The following is a 23,139-nucleotide window of genomic DNA, read 5'->3' as shown; positions in this document are numbered from 1 at the left end:
GGTGACGGTAGAACCTGAGAAGGGAGGGATGACAGGATGATGAAACTAGGTTGGGGGTGTTGTGTCTGTACAAAACTACATATCAATTAAATAAAAGCACGCACACGGGAGATGGCTTTAACTGGTCTGTTCACATTGCAGTGAAAGCGAGAGAGGAGAGAAAAAAAACAATACACATGTGTCGCCAACAGCGCATATGCTGACAATAGATCAACACATAGTGCTGGGGCGGGGGGCGGTCATTGCTCCAAAAGAAATAGATCCATACATTACACTTCCTCCCCCATTAAATTAATGCAATATAAAACTGTATATGTTCAAAACAGTCAATTTCCCTTTTATAAACCCATATTCCAAATAAACATACTTTCACAATAACAGTCCATAACTAGCTTCACGGTTCTAAGGGTTTAGTCTTTTGGGTGGCACTTGTTTCTTTCAGGATACTGTCTCTGGACCTGTGGAGTGGCATCAGGTTTGATAGGTGTTTTGAGTAAGACAATGTTCTTGGTTTACAGTGTCACATTGCTGTCAATGACATCATCACTGAGAGGTAAGTCGGATGACTGTAACGAGTCCATCTCGTTAGATGCGGTCGACTCAGGTATGTTCTTCAGTTGACCATCCAGTATCTGGTCCACGTGACGTCTCCATGTCTGATCTCCAACATCCACTGTGAATATCAGTGGTCCAATTCTTGTAGCTATCCTACCAGGAGTCTACTTGTCTTCTCAGTAATCACATGTGAGGGTTCCCTGTCCAATCTCAATGCTTCTTGCTGGTTTATTTGGCAACTGGTTGAACTGTTTATTCTGTACTTCCCTCCATAGATCTGGTTTCAGGAGGTCTACGTGAGATCTCAGATTTCTGCTCATGAACAGCATTACAGATGTTTGATTTGTTGTCGCATGAACAGAGTTCTGATGCACAAAAAGAAAGTTGTCCATCTTGTGCTGTAGGGAAATGTCCTCCTTGTCAGTCACTTTAATGGACTTCCTGTAGGTTTGGATAACCCTTTCAGCTGACCCATTTGTGAGGAGCTGACTTGAAATGTCTGATGCCATTTTTCTTCATGAACCGTCGGAATACTTTTGACTTGTATTGTAGTTTGTTGCCTCTTACAATTTGTTTTAGTAAGTCATTTCTGGCGAAGATAGTCCTCAGGGCACAAACAGTCTTTTCTGATGTGGTTGGCTTTTTTGGTATAACCTCTGGCCACTTTGACTGAGCATCCACAGCAATCAGAAACATGAAGTCCATGAATGGCCCAGCAAAGCCAATATGGTGCCAAAGGCCACTCCCATGGGTGTAATGGTGCTTGTGGGGGCTGCAGTTTGAACCTTTTGGTATCTGGAACAGCTTTTGGCCCAGTCTTCAATCTGTTTGTCTATTCCCTTCTCAAACACCTTCTGATTTGATCAAACTGCTCTGATGGACTCTGCTTAGTGCTACCATTTAGGCTGCAGTTGCCTGTTGATGCCACACCTTTGATTGCATACCAGTCTAGTTGGCTTTTTCTCAACCATTCACGTCTGAAAAATGATGGCCCTCCAGTTTTCAATACATAAAGCTGTACCTGCTGTTTTTGGCCTCCATACATCACATTTACCTTCAGTTGCCTTTGGGAGACACTTTTTTGCCTGTGTAGGTCCTTAGCATCACTGAAGTCTTCTCTAATAGTATCTTAGGAAGCAGTCTGTTGTAGTCAGCCTTTGAAATTATAGACAAAACTGACCCTGTGTCCAGTTCCATTTTCAGTTTTACACCAGACACATCTATTGTGATCTGCTTCAGTAATACTATGCAATTCTAGGCATGACTGCTCACCTTTGTCAGCCTCTGTGTTGTCTGTCTCACATTCGGTCACTTTATGCATTTGTTTCGTTTTGGGTGTGAAACTTCACAGTGTAGTTTTTTGCTTTGGTTGTGCTTCTGTCTGACTTGCACACTCTCTCTATGTGACCTTGTCTGTGACACTTTCTGCACACTTGTTCCTTGAACCAACAGTTATTTGCATCATGGGAGGACTTGCAACATCAAATACATTTTTGGGTTTGGCACCATCCAGGGTCATTTTGTGCATTTGACATTCTAACCTGCTTTTCTGTAGCTCTGCTGCATCCTCCAACAACACTGCAATGGACGATACCCATTCTTAGGTTAGGTCTCTTTTGGATGCTTTGCCTATGCATGCCACATTAAAACCTGTCCTACTAAAATAAGCTGTTGATATGCACATTTTAATAAATACAACTAACAGATGACATTGTGTAAATCAAGATGACAAGATTAATATTCACCGCCTGCTGTTGTCTTCGTCAGGAGAACGAGAACCTGCCGGAAGCCAAGACTCCGCAGTTCGCATTTGGTGTGTAACTGGTGGGCCAGGTTGTGGAAGTGATTGTCCAGAATCCGTTCCACGTCTCTAACGTGAACATTTTCCTCCCAGCTCACAATTAGAAACGATCTGCCGTCTGGAAATGAAACTGCCATCTTCTTGGATGTTTGCACACGGGATTCCTGCAGCCGTCTTCTCGAAAGGAAAAGTGGAACTTCGATCAACACCTTGTAAAAACCAACGCGAGATCTGCTGATGCTGGAAATCCGATAGTTTGAATCTTCACACGAATTAAGAGGATTTTTAACACAAGGATGATGACTCTGGCGCCCCCTTTCTCTGTCACTTCGCAGTATGCGTTTTCTTATTCTGATCGATCGTGAACGTTTTAATATAACGTACATAAACAACTCTCGTTCCTTTTGACAGTTGACTGATGCTGCAGGTCCGAATCTATTCTCGGTAACTGTCAGCAGCAGGCGATTATTGCGTAATGGAGAGCGAGTGACCAATTCCTCCTCAAGGACCTGGTTTGGCACGCATTTTGTCTGCGGAGAAAATATAATCAAGAACAGGATTTTTTTCCCTCAAAGTAGCAAGTTTTTCAATTACGGCACAAGCCAACAAATGAGCAACGAGCTGGAAATCAGTTTTTCTACCCAGTGGCTCTTTCTCCAGTATGGAGAAAGATTAGATTATTTTACTGGCTGACAATATTGTTTCTCTACGAACACGTGCCACCAGATTTACATCATCACAGAGTTAGTTTAAATTTATTTACTTTTTCTCTGTTGTTGGCAAACTAGCTCTATGACTATGATTCTATGAGGAAAGGGCAACAAAACAAAAAATAGACCATAAGATATAGAAGAATTAGGCCATTTGTTCCATCCAGTCTCCTCCACCATTTCATCATGGCTAATCCATTTCCCTCTCAGCCCCAATCTCCTGCCTTCTCCCCATATCCTGTCGTGCCCTGACTAATCAAGAATCTATCAACCTCTGCCTTAAGTATAACCATGTTTATACTTCATGTTTCCTGTTAAATTGTGGTTATTAATTTTCCCATTAGAACTTGTAGTGGCATGTGCCCAGGGCAGGAAAAAAATAACATCAGAAGGGAAGTAGTGTGCCCAATATCAATTTCTTATCGGGAAGACATTCACTGGGTATCTTGTTCAATGCCAGACAATTTGCAGCCCTGTACTGACCAAGATGAACATACACCATCTATCATTGACATCACTTGTACAAGGTTACACATTGTATCAGAAGGATAGGAAGGTATACAGAGGGTGTGGCGTGGCTCTGCTGGTAAAGAATGAGATCAAATCATTAGAGAGGTTTGATATAGAATTGGAAGATGTTGAATTCTTGTGGGTTGAGTTACGAAACTGCAAGGGTTAAAGGACCCTGATGGCAGTTATATACAGTACAGGCCTCCAAGCAGTAGCTGGGGTGTGGACTACATTACAATAGGAAATAGAAATGCTGGTGAAAAGGGCAATGTTATTGTAGTCATGGGAGATTTTAAACTTGCAGGTAGATTGGGAAAATCAGGTTGGTAATGCATCCCAAGTGAATACCTACTCAAACACGAGGAAATCTGCAGATGCTGGAATTTCAAGCAACACACATAAAAGTTGCCTCCCCTTGTACTCCATCCGTTATTTATTTACTTATATACACACATTCTTTTTCTCTCTTTCCTTTTTCTCCCTCTGTCCCTCTCACTATACACCTTGCCCATCCACTGGGGCTCTCCCCTCCCCCTTTCTTTCTCCCTCGGCCTCCCATCCCATGATCCTCTCATATCCCTTTTGCCAATCACCTGTCCAGCTCTTGGCTCCATCCCTCCCCCTCCTGTCTTCTCCTATCATTTTGGATCTCCCCCTCCCCCTCCCCCTCCCACTTTCAAATCTCTTACTAGCTCTTCTTTCAGTTAGTCCTGACAAAGGGTCTCGGCCCGAAACGTCAACTGTACCTCTTCCTAGAGATGCTGCCTGACTTGCTGCGTTCACCAGCAACTTTTATGTCTGTTGCTTGAATACCTACGAGATGGCTTTTTAGAGCAATTTGTCGTTGAGCCTACTAGGGGATCAACTATACTGGATTGAGTGTTATGTAATTGAATTGACTATATTTCTTACATCTTTCACATACATGAGGAGTCTTTACGTTACGTCTCCGTCTAAATTTGCAATATGCATTCATAGTAATTTATAATAAATAGAACAGTCAATGTAACATAGAAATGCACTCAAAGCAATGTGAGTTCATCAGTCTGTTGGCCTGGTGGAAGGGCAATGATGTCCTGGCTTTTATGCTGCGGTACCATTTCCAGGATGCTAGCAGCTGGAAGAGATTGTGGTTGGGTGACTCGGGTCCCCGGTGATCCTACAGGCCCTTTTTACACACCTGACTTTGTAACTGTCCTGAATCATGTGAAGTTCACATCTACAGATGTGCTGAGCTGTCCACACCACTCCCTGCAGGATCCTGTGATTGAAGGAGGTAGAGTTTCCATACCAGGCAGTGATGCAGCCAGTCAGGATGCTCTCAATTGTGCCCCTGTAGAAAGTTCTTAGGTTCTGGGAGCCCGTACCAAACTTCCTCAACCGTCTGAGGTGAAAGAGGTGCTGTTGTGCCTTTTTCACCACACAGCTGGTGTGTACAGACCATGTGAGGTCCTCAGTGATGTGGATGCCGAGGAAGTTGAAGCTGTTTACCCTCTAAACCCCAGATGTCAATAGGGGTTAACCTCTCTGCATTCCTCCTGTAATCCGCAACCAGCTTCTTTGTTTTTGCGACATTGAGGGAGAGGTTGTTTTCTTGACACCACTGTGTCAGAGAGATGACTTCTTCCCTGTAGGCCACCGCGTTATTGTTTGAGATAAGGCCAATCAATGTAGTGTCATTGGCAAATTTAATTAGCAGATTAGAGCTGTGGGTGGCAACACAGTCATGGGTATGCAGGGAGTGAAGGAGGGGACTTAGTACACAGCCCTGCGGGGCTCCTGTATTGAGAGTCAGGGGGTGAGGGAGCCCACTCTTACTACCTGCTGGTGATTGGACAGGAAGTACAGGATTCAGCTGCACAAGGCAGGGTCAAGACCAAGGTCTCTGAACTTCTTGTCAAGCCTGGAGGGAATTATGGTGTTGAGTGCTGAACTGTAGTCCAAGAACAGCATTCTCACATAAGCATCCATCTTCTCCAAATGTGTAAGGATGGTATGTAGAGCAGTGGCTATTGTGTCGTCTGTTGATTAGTTATGTCGGTAGGCAAATTGTAGGGGGTCCAGTTTGGGTGGTAGCAAGCCTCAAATGCTTTCGGTTATCTCCCTAGTTTCGGTTAATGGGGCCAATATGTCACATGCCATTTTACGCCTCGAGGAAACCTATCCCATTCATATTTGTAATACCTTGATTCCCCTGGTACAAAGTGCGTTTTGGGCATATTCAAAGGCGAATTTTGAGTGTTTACGTTAACAAAGGAAATAACAGTGCAAGGTTATTTCCTATTTTCTTCAAGCCTAAAAAAAGTTATTTTCACGGAAAACGAAAATGAAACTGACAGCAAACTACCGGAGAGGACGAGGATAGTTTCCATTCGCTTGTGGAAGATGGCTGCAGACGGTGGTTACCACTATCCTCTCATAGTCGAGGGCAAATGGGATTTGGACGACGCTACCTTTTTCAGAAATAAACTGCAGATTTATTTCCAAAGCAAGAAGAAATCTAACGGCGGAGAATGTATCGTGGAATATAACGATCCTGTCTCAAACCAAGCAGTGGTACGCTTCGTCAGTGACGAAAGCGCGTGAGTTTCTAACTCGCTCCCAAATCGTTAGAATTCATTTCAGTTGAGATTATAGTTATTTCAGAAGCAGATTTATTTAGCTTTTGATAGTGCAGTGTTAGTTAAGAAAACGGCGAGGAAGAAGACTCGATAGTGAGGGAGGGAGAAGAATTTAGCCCAACAGATCTTGAAGCTCTCGTATTTTACGACATTAATATTTGTAAGATTAGTATTTGTAATATCCTTGGAAAATGGCCGTGTTTACTGCCCGGAGAAAGGAAAGGAAACTTTGCGCTATCACCTCCTTGCTTTGAGAAAGTTTAATATTTGTCTCCGCACTGATAGACTGCAAACCCGTGATGAAAATGGGTTGTCGCTACGCTCCGCAAATACTTTATCACTGATGCCAATATGATTACCTATGTCGGTCAAGTTGTTATGGGGAAATTCGTTTTTAATCAAACAAAATATCAAATCTTGCCAAAACGTTGTGTGCGTCTGGAATTGAAGTTATTTTATGTTTTGCAATTGTATCCTATGTCCTTTTCTTGTGTTTTTTTTTCCGGGGAGGTTTGCTAAGGCTATTGGGGAGAGTATAAACTAGGATTTGGGCGTTGGGAACTGAACTGAAGAGGCGGTTGGCTCACAAATAGAGAAAGCTTGGAGACAGTGCAAAAGGGAGGATAGGCAGGTGATAGAGAAGAGACGCGCTCGGACCGATGGTTTGAGATGTGAAGCACACACTAAATGCTGGTGGAACGCAGCAGGCCAGGCAGCATCTATAGGAAGAAGTACAGTCGACGTTTCGGGCTGGGACCCTTCGTCAAAGGGTACATCTTCCTATAGATGCTGCCTGGCCTGCTGCTTTCCACCAGCATTTGGTGTGTGTTGCTAGAATTTCCAGCTTCTGCAGATTTTCTCGGGTTTGAGATGTGTCTATTTTAATGCAAGGACTATTATGAACAAAGGGGATGAGCTTGGAGCGTGGATTAGTACTTAGAGCTATGATGTTGTGGCCATTACAGAGACTTTGATGGCTCAGGGCAGGAATGGTTACTTCAAGTGCCGGGTTTTAGTTGTTTCAGAAAGGACAGGGAGGGAGGCAAAAGAGATGGGGGCGTGGCACTGTTGATCAGATAGTGTCACTGTTGTGGAAAAGGAGGAAGACATGGAGGGATTGTCTACAGAGTGTCTTTGGGTGGAAGTTAGGAACAGGAAGGGGTCAATAACTGTGCTGGGTGTTTTTTATAGACCACCCAATAGTAACAGGGACATTGAGGAGCAGATAGGGAGACAGATTCTGGAAAGGTGTAATAATAACAGGGTTTAGATGGGGTGGAGTTTGTTAGGTGTGTTCAAGGAGGTTTCTTGACACAATATGTAGATACGCCTACAAGAGGAGAGGCTGTACTTGATCTGGTATTGGGAAATGAACCTGGTCAGGTGTCAGATCTCTTAGTGGGAGTGCATTTTGGAGATAGTGATCACAGTTCTATCTCCTTTACCATAGCATTGGAGAGGGATAGGAACTGACAAGTTAGGAAAGTGTTTAATTAGAGTAAGGGGAAATATGAGGCTATCAGGCAGGAACTTGGAAGCATAAATTGGCAACAGTTGTTCTCAGGGAAACTTACGGAAGAAATATGGCAAATGTCCAGAGGATATTTGCGTGGAGTTCTGCGTAAAGACATTCCAATGAGACGGAAAGGATGGTAGGGTACAGGAACTGTGGTGTACAAAGGCTGTTATAAATCTAGTCAAGAAGCACAGAAGAGCTTATGAAAGGTTCAAAAAACTAGGTAATGATAGAGATCTAGAAGATTATAAGGCTAGCAGGAAGGAGCTTAAGAAAGAAATTAGGAGGGCCAGAAGGGGCCATGAGAAGGCCTTGGCGGACAGGGTTAAGGAAAAGTCCAAGTCATTCTACAAGTATGTGAAGAGCCAGAGGATAAGACGTGAGAGAATAAGACTGATCAAGTGTGACAGTGGGAAAGTGTGTATGGAACCGGAGGAGATAGTAGAGGTATTTAATGAGTACTTTGCTTCAGTATTCACTATGGAAAAGGATCTTGGCAATTGTAGGGATGACTTACAGCAGACTGAAAAGCTTGAGCATGTAGATATTAAGAAAAAGGATGTGCTGGAGCTTTTGGAAAGCATCAAGTTGGATAAGTCACCAGGACTGGATAAGATGTACCCCAGGCTACTGTGGGAGGCAAGGGAGCAGATTGCTGAGCCTCTGGCGATGATCTTTGCATCATCAATGGGGACAGGAGGGGTTCCAGAAGATTGGAGGGTTGCAGATGTTGTTCCATTATTCAAGAACGGGAGTAGAGATAGCCCAGGAATTATAGACCAGTGAGTCTTACTTTAGTGGTTGGTAAGCTGATGGAGAAGATCCTGATAGGCAGGATTTCTGAACATTTGGAGAGGCTTAATATGATTAGGAAAAGTCAGCATGGCTTTGTGAAAGGCAGGTCGTGCCTTACGAGCCTGATTGAATTTTTTGAGGATATGACTAAACACATTGATGAAGGTAGAGCAGTAGATGTAGTGTATATGGATTTCAGCAAGGCATTTGATAAGGTACTCCATGCAAGGCTTATTGAGAAAGTAAGGAGGCATGGGATTCAAGGGGACATTGCTTTGTGGATCCAGAATTGGTTTGCCCACAGAAGGCATATTCTGCATGGAGGTGGGTGACCAGTGGTGTGACTCAGGGAGCTGTTCTGGAATCCCTAATCTTCGCGGTCTTTATAAATTACCTGGATGAAGAACTGGAGGGATGGGTTAGTAAATTTGCTGATGACAGAAAGGTTGGAGGTGTTGTGGATAGTGTGGAGGGCTGTCAGAGCTTACAGTGAGACACTTATGGGATGCAAAACTGGGCTGGGAACTGGCAGATGGAGTTCAATCCAGATAAGTGTGATAAGTGTGAGGTTGTTCATTTTGGTATGTCAAATATGATGGCAGAATATAGTATTAATGGTACTTGGCAGTGTGGAGAATCAGAGGGATCTTGGGGTCTGAGACCACAGAACACTCAAAGCTGCTGCACAGGTTGACTGTGGTTAAGAAAGCTTACAGTGCATCGGCCTTCATCAACAGTGGGATTGAGTTTAGGAGCTGAGAGGTAATGCTCCAGCTATATAGGACCCTGTCAGGCCCCACTTGGAGTACTGTGCTCAGTTCTAGTTGCCTCACTATAGGAAGGATGTGGAAACCATAGAAAGGCTGCAGAGGAGATTTACAAGGATGTTGCCTGGATTGGGGAGCATGCCTAATGAAAATAGGTTGAGTGAACTTGGCCTTTTTTGCTTGGAGCGACGGAGGATGAAAGGTGACCTGATAGAGGTGTATAAGATGATGAGAGGCATTGATTGTGTGGATAGTCAGAGGCTTTTTCCCAGGGCTGAGATGACTAGCACAAGAGGGCACAGTTTTAAGGTGCTTGGAAGTAGGTACAGAGATGTCAGGGGTAAGTTCTTTACACAGAGAGTGGTGAGTACATGGAATGGGCTGCTGGCGACAGTGGTGGAGGTGGATGCGATAGGGTCTTTTAAGAGACTCCTGGTCAGGTACATGGAGCTCAGAAAAATAGAGGGCTATGTGCAACCCTAGGTCATTTCTAAGGTAAGGACATGTTCGGCACAGCATTCTGGGCTGAAGGGCCTGTATTGTGCTGTAGGTTTTCTATGTTTCTATGTCCTAAGTTAAGAAATCCTAATACAAATAGTGTTATCACTGAATTTAAGATGAATCTCTGTGATATATTGAAAAGCAGAAATGGTTCTAATCCAAATGTCCTTTATGGTTATGTGAAGGAAGCATAAAACCATAAGGTATAGGAGCAGAATTAGACCATTTGGCCCATTGAGTCTCTTCCACCATTACATCATTTCCCTCTCAGCCCCAATCGCTTGCCTTCTCACCATATCCCCTCATGTCCTGATCAATCAAGAATCAATTCTACCTTCAATATACCCAACGACTTGCCCTCCACAGCTGCCTGTGGCAACAAATTCCATAGATTCACTGACTTCTGGCTAAAGAAATTCCGAATCTCTGTTCTAAATAGAAGTCCCTTTATTCTGAGACTGTATCTTATGGTCTTAGACTCTCCCACCATAGGAAACATCCACTCCACATCCAACTTCTCAAGGCTTTTCAACATTCCATAGGTTTCAAGGGCGAGAGGGACAACAGGAAAAAGTCAGAGCAGTAGATAGGTGTCAGTGAGGTTATTCCTCATTCTTCTGAATTCCAGTGGGTAGAGACCCAGAGACTTCAGATGCTGCTCATATGACAAGCCTTTCAATGCTGGAATTATTTTTGTGAACCTCCTTTCAACCCTCTTCAATTTCAGCACATTGTTTCTTAGATAAGGGGCTCAAAGATGGTCACAATACACTCAAGTGAGGCCTCACCAGTGCTTTCCAAAGCCTCAACATTGCATCCTTGCTTTTATTTTCTAGTTTTCTAAAAATGAATGCTAATATCACATTTGCCTTCCTCACCTTCGGCTTTAACCTTTAGGGAATCCTGCAGGATGGTTTCCAAATCCCTGTACACCGCAGATTTTGAAATTTCTCTCCATTTGGAAGATAGTCTACACTTTAGTTTCTTCTCTCAGTATACTGATCTCTTACCTTGAGGGACAACGTCATACTCCTTTTGCACAGCTGTCCATGCAGTATGCTTTAGTCCAACATGTCTGTCAGAGAACCTTAGCTGTAGATCAATGACTCAAGTGTTGCTTCTGTCCCTTCGCTTGCCCAGTTTGTCCTAGACAGAGGAATAGTTACCAAAATTAGTAATTTTATAATTATTATTATTTAAATTGCTGATTATTCCTTTGACAACCACTCACTTGCTGGTGATCTTTCCTCAAGCAGTCTCTCAAGACTGAGGTTTTGGGAATTTGGCGGGGCTAATGAGGCCAGTGTGGGGACAGCAGACTCTTCTCCATACGGGGTAGGAGGTGTCTGACTGGCAGGTGTGCAGTTTGTGAGGTGGAATGTGATGGGTTTTCAGACTCCAGTTAATCAGCAGAGATGCTATTACTGCTGATCGATACTGGTTATTCCAGTTGTACATGGTTCTCACCTCCCCCCCCCCAGATTTCTTTAATTTCCAGGCCTATATCTTCCCCCCTCCCCTCACCATTCCCCATCCCCTTTTCTCTCTCTCACCTCATCTCTTTGCCTGCCCATCACCTCCCTCTTGTGCTCTTCCTCCTTTTTCTTTCTTCCAATTAAAATTCTATTGGATTCCCCCTTCTCCAACCCTGTATCTCTTTCACCAATCAACTTCCCAACTTCATCCCTCCCCACTTCGATTCACCTATCACCTTGTGTTTCTCTCTCCCCAGCTCCCACCTTTTAAATCTACTCCTCAGCTTTCTCTCTCCAGTCCTGCTGAAGGGTCTCAGCCTGAAACTTCGACTGAACTCTTTTCCATAGATGCTGTCTGGTCTACTGAGTTCCTCCAGCATTTTGTGTGAGTTGTTTGGATTTCCCACATCGGCAGATTTTCTCTTTATAGTATCATTGGTTGTTAGCCTGTAGTTTCAATTGACTTTTAACACTTGTATTGCGAATGGCGATTGACCTTGCAAGTAAGGAATTCAAACATGCACAGTTTATTAAATGGTCAGTATCTAACTGCTGCTCAATTCTGTATTAAAATGTCATTTCTCTTTTTAGGTTTCAGAACAGTGTTGTGACAGGGGCCATACTGTTCCCTTGTGCACTTGTAAAATAAAGCACGATAGAGAGGGGTGGGGGCATTAATGAAAGTTTGAGAAATCAATGTTCATGCCATCGGGTTGGAGGTTACTCAGACAAAACATAAGATGTTGTTCTTCCAACTTGAGTGCACCCTATCGCGACAGTAAAAGACACCATGGATAGACTTTTTGGAATGGGAATGGGAAGTGGAATTAAAATGAGTGGCCACTGGGAGATCCTGGTGGATGGAGCGTTCCTGCTTGGCGAAGCAGTCTCCCAATCTCCAGTGGGTCTCACTGATATACCGGGAGCACTGGACACAGTAGATAACAACAACAGACTCATGGTTGAAGTGTTGCCTCATCTGGAAGGACTGTTTGGGACCCTGAATGGTAGTGAGGGAGGAAGTGTCGAAGCAGGTGGTGTACTTGTTCTGCTTGCAAGGAGGGACAAATGGACAAGGGAGTTGCTTAGGGACCAATCCCTGGAGAAAGTGGGGGTGGGGAGGAAAAAATGTGCTTGGTGGCGGCATCTTGCAAATGGCGGAAGTTCTGGAGAATTACGTGCTGGACACAGAGGCAGGTGGTGTGGTAGGTGAGAACAAGATGAACCCTATCCCTGATAGGGTGGTGGGAGGATGGGGTGAGAGCAGTCATGCGTGAAACGGGAGAGATGCTGTTGAAGGCAGCATTGATGGTGGAGGAACAGTAACCCCTTTCTTTAAAAAAGGAGGACATCTCCTTCGTACTGGAATGAAAAGCCTCATCCTGAGAGCAGATGCAGCAGAGACGGAAGAATTGAGAGAAGGAGATGGTGTTTTTACGAGTGTCAGGGTGGGAAGAGGTAAAGTCCAGGTAGCTATGGGAGTCAGTGGTTGTATAATAGACATCAGTTGATAAGCTGTCTCCAGAGATAGAGACAGTGAGATTGAGAAAGGGGAGTAGGTGTCGGAAATGGACTGTAAACTTGAGGACATAGTGAAAGTTGGAGACAAAAAGTGAACCAATGATACTATTTAGAAGTTGGTAAAGTAATTGTCCTTTGGTTTGTGTTGCTTGAATCCATCAGTTGCCTGATTGTTGCAGTAAGCCAAAATTGTGCCCATCTCCTGCAGTGCAGGAGGGAAGCAGGCCTCACTTGCCTTGGCTGTCTGCACTCTATCTGCAACTTTATACTTGCCTCAACATTAATTAACCCATGCCTTGCCACAGTTTCCACACAGTCAACAGAGATTTGGATGGCCACATGTTTATCAAGTAGAAAGATGGAGTGGGGCCAGAGTTCTGGGCCGGAGTTGATAGACAGGTGAAGAGAAAAGGAGAGGGAAGGGGAAGTTAGAGAAATCGCTATTCATGCTATCAGTTTGGGGGCTATTTAGGCTGTTAATTCTGGTATCAACATATATAGAAAATACTGGCCTCTGAGGAAGAGTCATTTCCCCCTACATAATTGCAGAATGAATAACGATCTTTGTTATTGTCACAGGAACACCATTTGTCCTTAATGTGCTGCATCACGCAATATATTGTGGTATACACTGTACATTGCATTCTCCCATAGCACATGGTGTGCAGTTTGAGAGTAAATGAGTTACTAATTTTAATTTTAAATCTTGAATTTAGATACAGCTCTGGGAACAGCAATGTGTAACACATGAAAATCCAAAAAAATTGCAGGTGCTGGAAATCAGAAATAAAAGAAACTGCTGGAAAATCTCAGGATGTCAGTGAACATTTGTGGAATGAGAAAAAGAATAAAATTTAAGTTGCAAGCAAAGTGACAAGAGTGTTTGGACAGGACAAAAGATGTATCAGAGATCACTGTTCCCTCTAAGCTCCATGGCTGTGCAGTAACTGAACTGCTCCCATGCACATAGTCTTTGTACCAGACAGATGGATTTTCTATTATATAATTTCAAAATCATGCTAATATAACTGTGAAAAATCCTGTAGTTAATTATGTATTAATGAATGTAATCCATAGATTTTCTAAATAATAAACATACTACAACCTTTACTTTGAAACAATTTAGGAGAGCTCTGTTGGCAGCTGATGGAGTAACATCATTTTTAGATTGCTCCTACCCTGTTTACTTAATTGTCTCCTACCAGTCTTTTTTTTGAAACCTTATTATAATACTTTAATACTGCTTTACTATGGCTGGGAAAAGAACCAAAGCGTCTGCAAAAGAAAGAGAAACAGAAAATGAATCCCCAGTCACTTTGGATTCAATCAGTGACTTCCTTAAACGGCAAAAATTGGAATTTTCTGAGGAGATTCAATGACTTAACAGCAAATTGGATACAATTCAACAAACTTTATCTGAGCATGAGAACCGAATTCAGGAAAATATTGCGAAGCTAATGACACTTGAAGAGGACGTTGACGATACAATTAAACTCTGCAAAGAGTTATCTTTATCCAATGATAAAATGATGAAAAGGATCATCAGTCTTGAGAATAGAAACAGGAGAAATAACTTGCGAATTCTGGGTCTTGAAGAATCAATTGAAGGCGCTGACCCTACGAAGTTTATTGCAAACTTTCTGAAAAAGCTTTTCCCTGCTTTATTGACTGCCGAGCCGAAGCTCGATCGAGCATATCGCTCTCCGACTTCGAAGCCATTGTCGTTGGTGGCGAGACCCAGATCGGTCATACTAAGCTTTCATGAATTTCATATTAAGGACCTTTTAATTCGCCATACCCGTCGACAAGGAATGATCAATTTCCAAAATTACAAGGTTATATTTGTGGACGTCTGTTTGCCCGAAGTAGGAAGAAGTTACGTGGGAACTTTACAATAAAGGATACAAACCATCCCTTCGGTTCCCAGGCCGTCTGAGTATTGTTATGAAGAACGGATTGTGAAAAAGAATAAAGTCGGTTGAAGAAGCAAAAAAGTTTCTGAAGGATGAAGTCTAAAACTGTTACATTTCTTATTTGATCAGTTTTTTTTCTTCTGTTAATATGAACTTGAAATAAGGTTTCATCAGGCTTATGTTTTAGCTATTCATATATTGTCTCCTGTTATTTTTTTGATACTTTTTTATTTTATCCTTTTTTGAGGCTTTATTTTAATGCAGATTTCTTTGAATTTGTTTAAACTGATCCTTTTATATTTTTGAATACTGAGTTATTTTTCTTTTTATGTTGTGTCTTGGTAGGGACACAATAACCTTGTAGGACCAGTCTGTCAACAGGATTATTTGGGGAGGGAACTTAGTTCTTAGCTCGCTAACTGTCTATTAGTCAGCTTTCTCGCTTTGGGTGGAGAGGGGGTAGGGCCTATGTTTCTCTGGGAGCTGTATTGTGTTGAATATATGGCTGTTTGAATACCTAACCTTACGGCAGGGGTCAGCAACCTTTTTGCCTCTGTGGGCTGGATCACATATTAATGAGTGGACGGTGGGCCAGATAAATGCCATACAGAACTTGAAATATGGGAATCATCCATTTAAATACATCTAGTTATGCTTTGCCTCAAATTAATGAATAACGCATGCTCGAAAATCATTTGTGCTTAACCAGGGATGCCAATTAGTAATCAAAGAACTCAGTTGCAATTTATTTCAATCAAGGCATCTTTTGAATCTAGGACACAGAATCTTTAAACATAAAACTTATGAACATGATGCATTGAATGGTGGTAAATTAAGTATAATAAAAAAGAAAATTTTAATGCAAACTCGATAAATCAATGTGGAACTTGATGCTGTTTGTTGTTTGAAAGCTTCTCAATATTGGGTGTCCGACTTGTTGATGCCAAGAGCAAGACATTATCCAGATGGGCAGCAGTCAATCTTGTTCTCAAATGGTTCTTGGTGTGCTTCATTTTTGAAAATAATTGCTCACACAGATAAGTGCTGCCAAACAATGAAGCCATCTTTTTTGTATGGTCCATTAAGTTAGGATACTTTCCACTTGGATGAATATATTTTCTATAGAAGTCAAGCACTGACACATCTTCAGAATGAAATTTCAATCTCAATATGTCATCACACTGCATTTCAATCAATTCCATTCGAAAAATTTCTGATGCAGTGTCCACTTCCACATCAAATGGAGTAGCAGACAGCTTGAACTCATTTGCATGCAAGCAAAAATCAGCAAAACGAGATGAAAACTTTTTTCTCAGTTCTTGGACCATATTCACAAAAATGCCTGGATCTGTGCTTTACTTTTTTGAAAAGTAGGAAAATGTGCACAATTTCGTTTTTGAAGCTGGTACTCCCACAATTGCAGCTTTCTTGCAAAGGCCACAATGTGACCGTACATCTCATGTATCAGCTGATTTTTTTCCTTGAAGTTGTAAATTTGAGTTATTTAAATGAGATGTAATGTCCACAAGAAATGCCAAGGCTGCAATCCGACCAGGATCCCGAAAATGTGAAGCATCCTCATTTTTGCTTTCAAGGAATATTGCCACCTCTTCATGCAATGCAAATACACTTTCCGGCATTGACCCTCAGCTAAGCCAGCGTACATTGCAGAAATAAGCCAGATCCCCATATTCTGCCTCCGTATCCAACAAAAACTGCTGAAACTGGTGATGATTCAATCCATGAGATAGAATCAGATTCACTGCCTTCACAACAATTTCCATAATATCCTTTAATTTCAAAGACTTGGCACATAATGCCACCTGATGGATAACGCAATGAATTTTAACCAGTTTCTGTGCGATTCCAAGGTTTTCCGTTTGTCCTTGCAGCAATGCGATGATGCCTTTTTTCTGTCTGACCATTGCTGGTGCCCCATCAGTTGTGATGCCAGTTAGCTTCGACACATTAAGTTTCATTTCTGACATCATTTTCAACAAAGCTTCAAATATGTCCGCTCCAGTAACCATGTCCTTCATAGGAATTAATTGAATAAACTCTTCAAAAATTTGAAAAGTTGAGGTCACTCCTCGCACAAACACTGCAAGTTGAGCAGTGTCTCTCAAGTCTGTGCTTTCATCAAGCACAATTGAAAAAAATTGCAATTCATTGCAGGCATCCCTTAAACAACTTTTAACATCTGCTGACATTTCTTCAACTCACCATGTGATAGTTCTGGCTGACAGGCTGACAGGTGCAAATAAAGATTTCTTTTCAGGACAAACAATATCCACCACTGCCAGTAAACATTCTTTGACAAACTCTCCATCTGTAAAAGGCTTCATCTTTTCTGCAATACATTTTGAGATTTCGTAGCAGGCATGGGTATTTCCTTCATTTTCACTGCTTTTCTTGGCAAAAAATGATGTTTGTTTTCCAAAACTAGCCTTCATTCGCTCAACTTCATCTTTCCTTGCTTGCCCAGTAAACTTGTTAAAATTTTCACTGTGGTGGGTCTCATAATGTCACCTGATATTTGCCACCTTCTTCACAGCAACATTTTCTAGGCAAATGAGACAAACTGGTTTCCCAGCTTGCTCGATGAAGAAGTAATCTAGTGTCCAAGTGTCTTGGAAATTTCGGCACTCAGTGTCAACCTTCCTGCATTTTGCATTCATTGCCATTGGAATTTATTTCTTTGATTTTATTTTGAAATGCAAGTTATTCAACAAGTATCATAGCACATGTAAATATCTGGATATTTAGCGTGGATTTCTTGTTAAAACACAGTGATGCTGTTTCTGTTTACAAATTTGAACGATCCCATCTGAAAACTTGTGCGTGTGCGGAGAGTATCTAATACATATTAATAAGGTAGTCTGCCTTCCCGTCATTTCTGTATACCAGTGTTTGGTTTGGAACAAAACGGAACCTGGGGCCAGTGTAACAAGACGCCATGCATGTCCATCAGTGTGGTCGCGTGAAGCACTCAGAATAAGGAAAAATCGCTCGCGGGCCAGATAAGCATAGTATCCCAATATTTGCTCACGGGCCGGATCTGGCCCGCGGACTGTAGGTTGCCTACCCCTGCCTTATGGTTTGCTTTCTAGTTTTAACAACTTATGGCCAGATCTTCTAATTACATATTGATTGGTATTTAAAATGGTTTGAGATATTAACTTCTTTAGTTTGAATGTGAAATGGCTTGAATCACCCCATCAAAAGGAATGAAGTGTTTGCTTATATTAAAAAATTAAAAGCACCCTTTTTTTTCGTACAAGAAATGCACATACGCAGCTGTGATAGCTTATGTTTTTTTTACTCGGTGGAAGGCTATGCAATTCAATGCTTCGTTTAATGCAAAATCACGTGGAGTTTCGATTTTTGTTGTTAATACAGTTTCCTTTGTTCAGCATAAAGTTGTTTCGGACCCTAATGGTCGATTTGTTACTATATCAGGGAGCTTAGACAGTAAATTGATTGTTTTTGCTAATGTATATTCCCCCAACGTAGATGATCCAGGATTTTTTGAATGTCCATTTTCATTTTTGCCAGATTTGTGTACTTACTCTCTTGTGATGGGAGGAGATTTTAACTGCTGGTTAGATCCAGTATTAGATCGCTCATCTATTAAACCAGCCACACTTAATAATATCAGCTTTGTTTATCCAGTTCTTTCTAACTAAATGTGGAATAGTTGATGCTTGGCGTTTTCTCCATCCGACGGACAGGGAGTATTCTTTTTTCTCTCATGTTCATCGTTCTTATAACAGGATTTGTTTTTTTTTATTGATAGTCAAATAATTCCATTAGTTCGATCGATCGAATATAAAGAGATTGCTATTTCTGACCACTCTCCTGTACTTCTATCTTTAAATCTTCCTGGTCCTATCCCTATGAGTAGATTTTGGCGATTTAATTTAACTCTGTTATCCGATGAGGACTTTTTAAAATTTATGGAGAATCAAATTACTCTTTTTTTGAAGAAAATACATTGGAAGAGACGTCTAGTCTTATTATATGGGATACTTTTAAAGCATACATCTGGGGTCAATTTATTTTTTATACTGCAAACATTATTAAAAAAGCTAATCAAGAGAGAAATAAACTAGCCAATCAGTTAAAACAAATGGACCATTAATATGCTTCGGAACCTGATCCTGAAACATATAAGAGACATATTGAAACTAAAACTAAATATGATCTTCTTTTAACGTATCCAATTGAAAGCCAACTTTTAAAAGATAGAAGTCAATTTCATATTCACGGAGATAAAACTGGTAAGCTACTGGCTAATCAATTGAAGCCGTTTACAGCCAAGTGGCAAATTAAAGAAATACGTAAAATTAATGGGGACATGACAACTGACCACCTTGAAATTAATGACAATTTTAGGGAATTTTATTCTAAATTCTATAGTTCTGACTCTGTTAATGATAATATTGCAATGAATAATTTTTTAGATCAATTAAATATTCCTAATCTTTCGTTAGATGATCGTAGGCAATTGGATCAACCCATTTCCCAGGAGGAAATTAGATTAGATTAGATTATGAGGACACGCAGTCCTCTTCTATTGTCATTTAGTAATGCATGCATTAAGAAATGATACAATGTTCCTCCAGAATGATATCACAGAAACACAAGACAAACCAAGACTAAAAAAAACTGACAAAAACCACATAATTATAAGATATAGTTACAACAGTGCAAAGCAATACTGTAATGTGATAAGAACAGACCATGGGCACAGTAAAAAAAAGTCTCGAAGTCTCTCGAATGTCCCATAATCTCACGCAGATGGTAGAAGGGAGAAACTCTCCCTGCCATGAGCTTCCAGCACCGCAAACTTGCCGATGCAGCACCCTGGAAGCATCCAACAACAGCCGACTCTTGAGTCCATCCAAAAACTTCGAGCCTCCGACCGGCCCTCCGACACTGAGCACTGAGCACCATCTCTGCTGAGCGCTTTGACCCCGGCCCCGGCAACAGGCAATAGGCAAAGCCGAGGATTTGGGGCCTTCCCCTCCGGAGATTCTCGATCGCACAGTAGCAGCGGCAGCGAAGTGGGCCTTTCAGAAGTTTCTCCAGATGTTCCTCCATGCTTCTTACATCTGTCTCTATCAAATCAGGATTGTGCATATCATCCTACTTACAAATACGATATAATTCCGGAGCGGCTGCGCATGCTGCGTCACGCCGACATCTTCTCCTCCCCTCAAATTGCTCAGGCTTTTTGAGAATTGCATTCTGGAAAATCCCCAGGACCTGATGGATTCTCTGCAGAGCTTTATAAGGCTTTGGTTACAGTTTAGAAAACATTTTGGTTTATTGAGATTCTCCCTCTCAAGTCCCATATTTTCTAATTGTTTTTTTAAACCATCTTTAATTGACTTCTCTTTTAAAGAATGGGATAGATTGGGTATTAAACAATTTCAGGATTTGTTTGATGGACAGAATCTCTCTTGTGCAACTTTTAACAAAATTTAACCTTTCCAACACTCACTTTTTTCGATACTTACAGATTAGAGATTTTTTAAGATCTCAATTACTTAACATTTCCTACAAGTCCAGATAAGAATATAATAGATACAATTTTTAATCTGAAACCCTTTGATAACGGTTCAATATCTTACATTTATGGTCTACTGTTGGGACTGAAAAAGGCCTCTTTAGATAAAATTAAAGGAGATTGGGAAAAAGATTTACAGATTTTCATATTTGATGAGAGCTGAAAGATTATTTTAAAATTGATTAATTCTTCATCATTATGTGCTCGTCATTCTTTATTACAATTCAAAGTGGTACATAGAGTTTAAATGTCTAAAGACAAGCTTCCCGTTTCTACACAGATATTTCCTCTTACTGTGATAGATGTACTAATGGAGTGGCCACACTAATTCATATGTTTTGGACATGTCCGAGCCTTGAAAAATTCTGGAAAAACGTATTTCAAACTTTTTCTGCACTTTTCAATGTCAGCTTTAAGCCCAATCCTTTGACTGCCTTGTTTGGTATTGTTGAGGATAGTGCTACAATATTGAAGCCATCTAATTTGCGGGTATTGGCCTTTATGTCTCTTATGGCCAGGAGGGTGATCTTGCTGAAGTGGAAGGAGGCCGCCGCGCCCACTCATGTTCAATGGCTATCTGACGTTAGGTTGTGCTTTGATCTAGAGAAGATTTGTTGTTCAATTTCTGATTCGAAACATGATTTTCTAATGTTATGGGGGCCCTTTCTGAATTATTTTCACGATCTTTGGACTGTTAATAAAATATGGATCTGAGCCATTATTATTATAATATCATATGGTAAGATATTCTTCCTTTTCCTTTTTTTTTAACCAACCAGCTCATTTTGGTAGTGGGGGTAGATTTTTTTCAAATAAAGTGCAATTATTTTATTCTGTTTCATTTCATAATTCAATCTTTTTTTATACATGATTGATTTGGAATATGGGATACTGTGATCATATTACTGTGATTTAAATGCAATGTAATTCATATTATTTACTTGTATCCTTATGAATTTTGTATTTGTATTCATGTAATTTATATAATATCAATAAAAGTATTGGAAAAGAAACATTTTAGAGCTTTAATATATTTACATTGTCAATGTTTCAGGTTACAACACCGTTACAAGTTGTAACAATAAACAGAATGGAAGTCGGTAGCCAGGAACTGAAGGCCAATGCCATCTAGTCAAAACATTTTACTTTTGCCATTTATGACTGTCAGTATTTTTTTACTGCCTGATATTGTTTACTTGTGTGTGAGTTGTGGTTTTTGTTAGTTTGATGTGCATATTACATTTAAAGTGCTAAACAGTTTTCAGGTAACAAGCATTTTCTGCTCAGCACAATGGTAGGTTTGCACAGCTGTAAAAAGAAGTTAGAATTTTGTGATAGAGGTTGTATCATCAAATGGGGACAATTAGGGTTAACTTCACTGCTCACTGCTTTTAGTTTTTTAATCAGTTATACATTTGTATATTAAGCTGGCATTCATCCATAGATTTCAAAATTTCTGATCAGTCCATTGCACAATACTTTAATAAAATGCATTTAATAGAGTCATGCAATTTCACAGCATGGAAAATGCTCCTCCATGCCAAACAAGATACCCCAACCAAACAAGTCCTAGGTACCAGCATTTTGCACATAACTTTTGAAAACTTTCCAATCCATGTACCTGTCCTTACTTACTTACTGCCTGTTACGCCACTGGTGTTTAGGGCAGCAATGAAGGTCCTCCATCTCTGATGGTGTCCAGGGCTTCCTTCATCATGTCAGTAGCTTCCTCTCAGTTTTCACTACTGTCAGTCACACCTGTCCCAGGTGGAGACTCAGGAATACTGTCACACACTGATGTAGGGAGATTCTTCATTGCTGTTTCTGTAACAATTTTGTTTTACCTGTCAGGGTTGTTCAAAGGTTCATTTTTGTTATTATCAAAATATGTACACAGAATACAACTCTGAGATTTCCTCTCCATATAATAATAGTCATGAAATACAGAAAAAACCTCAAAGTCGATGAAAGAAAAGGCATCTCCTCTACCCCCCACTGTACAAAAAAGAAACAAAACTCACAAACTCCAATCCCCTCCTTCACACAAAGACTACCAGATCACCCATCCAGACACAGCAGCTAAGACATCAAACTCCTAACCCCAAGCACCCCCCATGCAAAAAAACCAACAGTAACATCAAACATCCAACCTCTGTATCGCCCCAAAATGTAGCATATTGCCCACCTGTCAATCAGCAGCAAGAAAGACAACAGAAAACCTGAAGGAGACCACAGTCCACACCGATAATCAGATATGTCTCGGAACTCTGAATACATCCTCTGTCAGCTTCGAGAAGAGCAACTGTTTGAATTCAGTCCTTCAGCGGGGAGCGACCAGCAACCCGCGGCCTCACAGCTTTCAGCCTGACGTGTGAATAGTGACTGTTGACCTGGCCCCCTCCGCATTCGCCTCGGTTTCAATCTTCCTCAATGCTTCGAGCAGCAAGAAATGGAGTCAATCATGGCCCTGCATTCCCTTCTTTCATCTCCTGCTTGGGACAACTCGTACTTGCAGTCCTCTGCTGGAATTTTCTTGGGGACAGCTGAACACGAAATCACTCAATTGAACTCCAAACTGTAAGTCACCATCTCCAACAGTTTCCGAAATACAATGAAGATAAAAAGGGTAAGTAATAGGCATAGAAAAAGTGAAATAACTGACCATCTGGAAGATGTCACCCAGAGAATTGTGCACTGGCGTCATCTTGACCAGAGGGGTTTCGGTCAAGCCCTGAGCTGAACCCCCAAACCTGGAGGTCTGGCTTCTACTCTTTGATATGTTTGGCATGGGTGACCCTACCAGGAGTCAAAGGAACGCAGGTCTCCAAACCATGATAAGGTTGTGGTCCTCTTGAAGGATGTACCTGTCCAATTGTGTTTTA

At 41.3% G+C, this 23,139-nt stretch overlaps 2 protein-coding genes across 2 annotated transcripts in view; one reads left to right on the top strand and one right to left on the bottom strand.

Annotated features, from left to right (window-relative positions):
• parp9 (poly(ADP-ribose) polymerase family member 9) overlaps positions 1-2,493 on the bottom strand; it is a 73,428-nt gene extending 70,935 nt beyond the window's left edge. Inside the window, exon 1 of the mRNA XM_072262104.1 lies at positions 2,301-2,493. Coding sequence (XP_072118205.1) covers positions 2,301-2,493 — 193 coding nt within the window. The remainder of the gene's footprint in view (positions 1-2,300) is intronic.
• A 3,468-nt stretch (positions 2,494-5,961) lies between these two features.
• LOC140199657 (protein mono-ADP-ribosyltransferase PARP14-like) overlaps positions 5,962-23,139 on the top strand; it is a 94,436-nt gene continuing 77,258 nt past the window's right edge. The window contains 1 exon segment of the mRNA XM_072262102.1: positions 5,962-6,154. Within this exon segment, the coding sequence (XP_072118203.1) occupies positions 5,962-6,154 (193 nt within the window).

Source organism: Mobula birostris, chromosome 6 (assembly GCF_030028105.1).
Source record: "Mobula birostris isolate sMobBir1 chromosome 6, sMobBir1.hap1, whole genome shotgun sequence".
Lineage (NCBI taxonomy): Eukaryota > Metazoa > Chordata > Chondrichthyes > Myliobatiformes > Myliobatidae > Mobula > Mobula birostris.
This window is presented reverse-complemented; position numbering and strand designations above follow the sequence as displayed.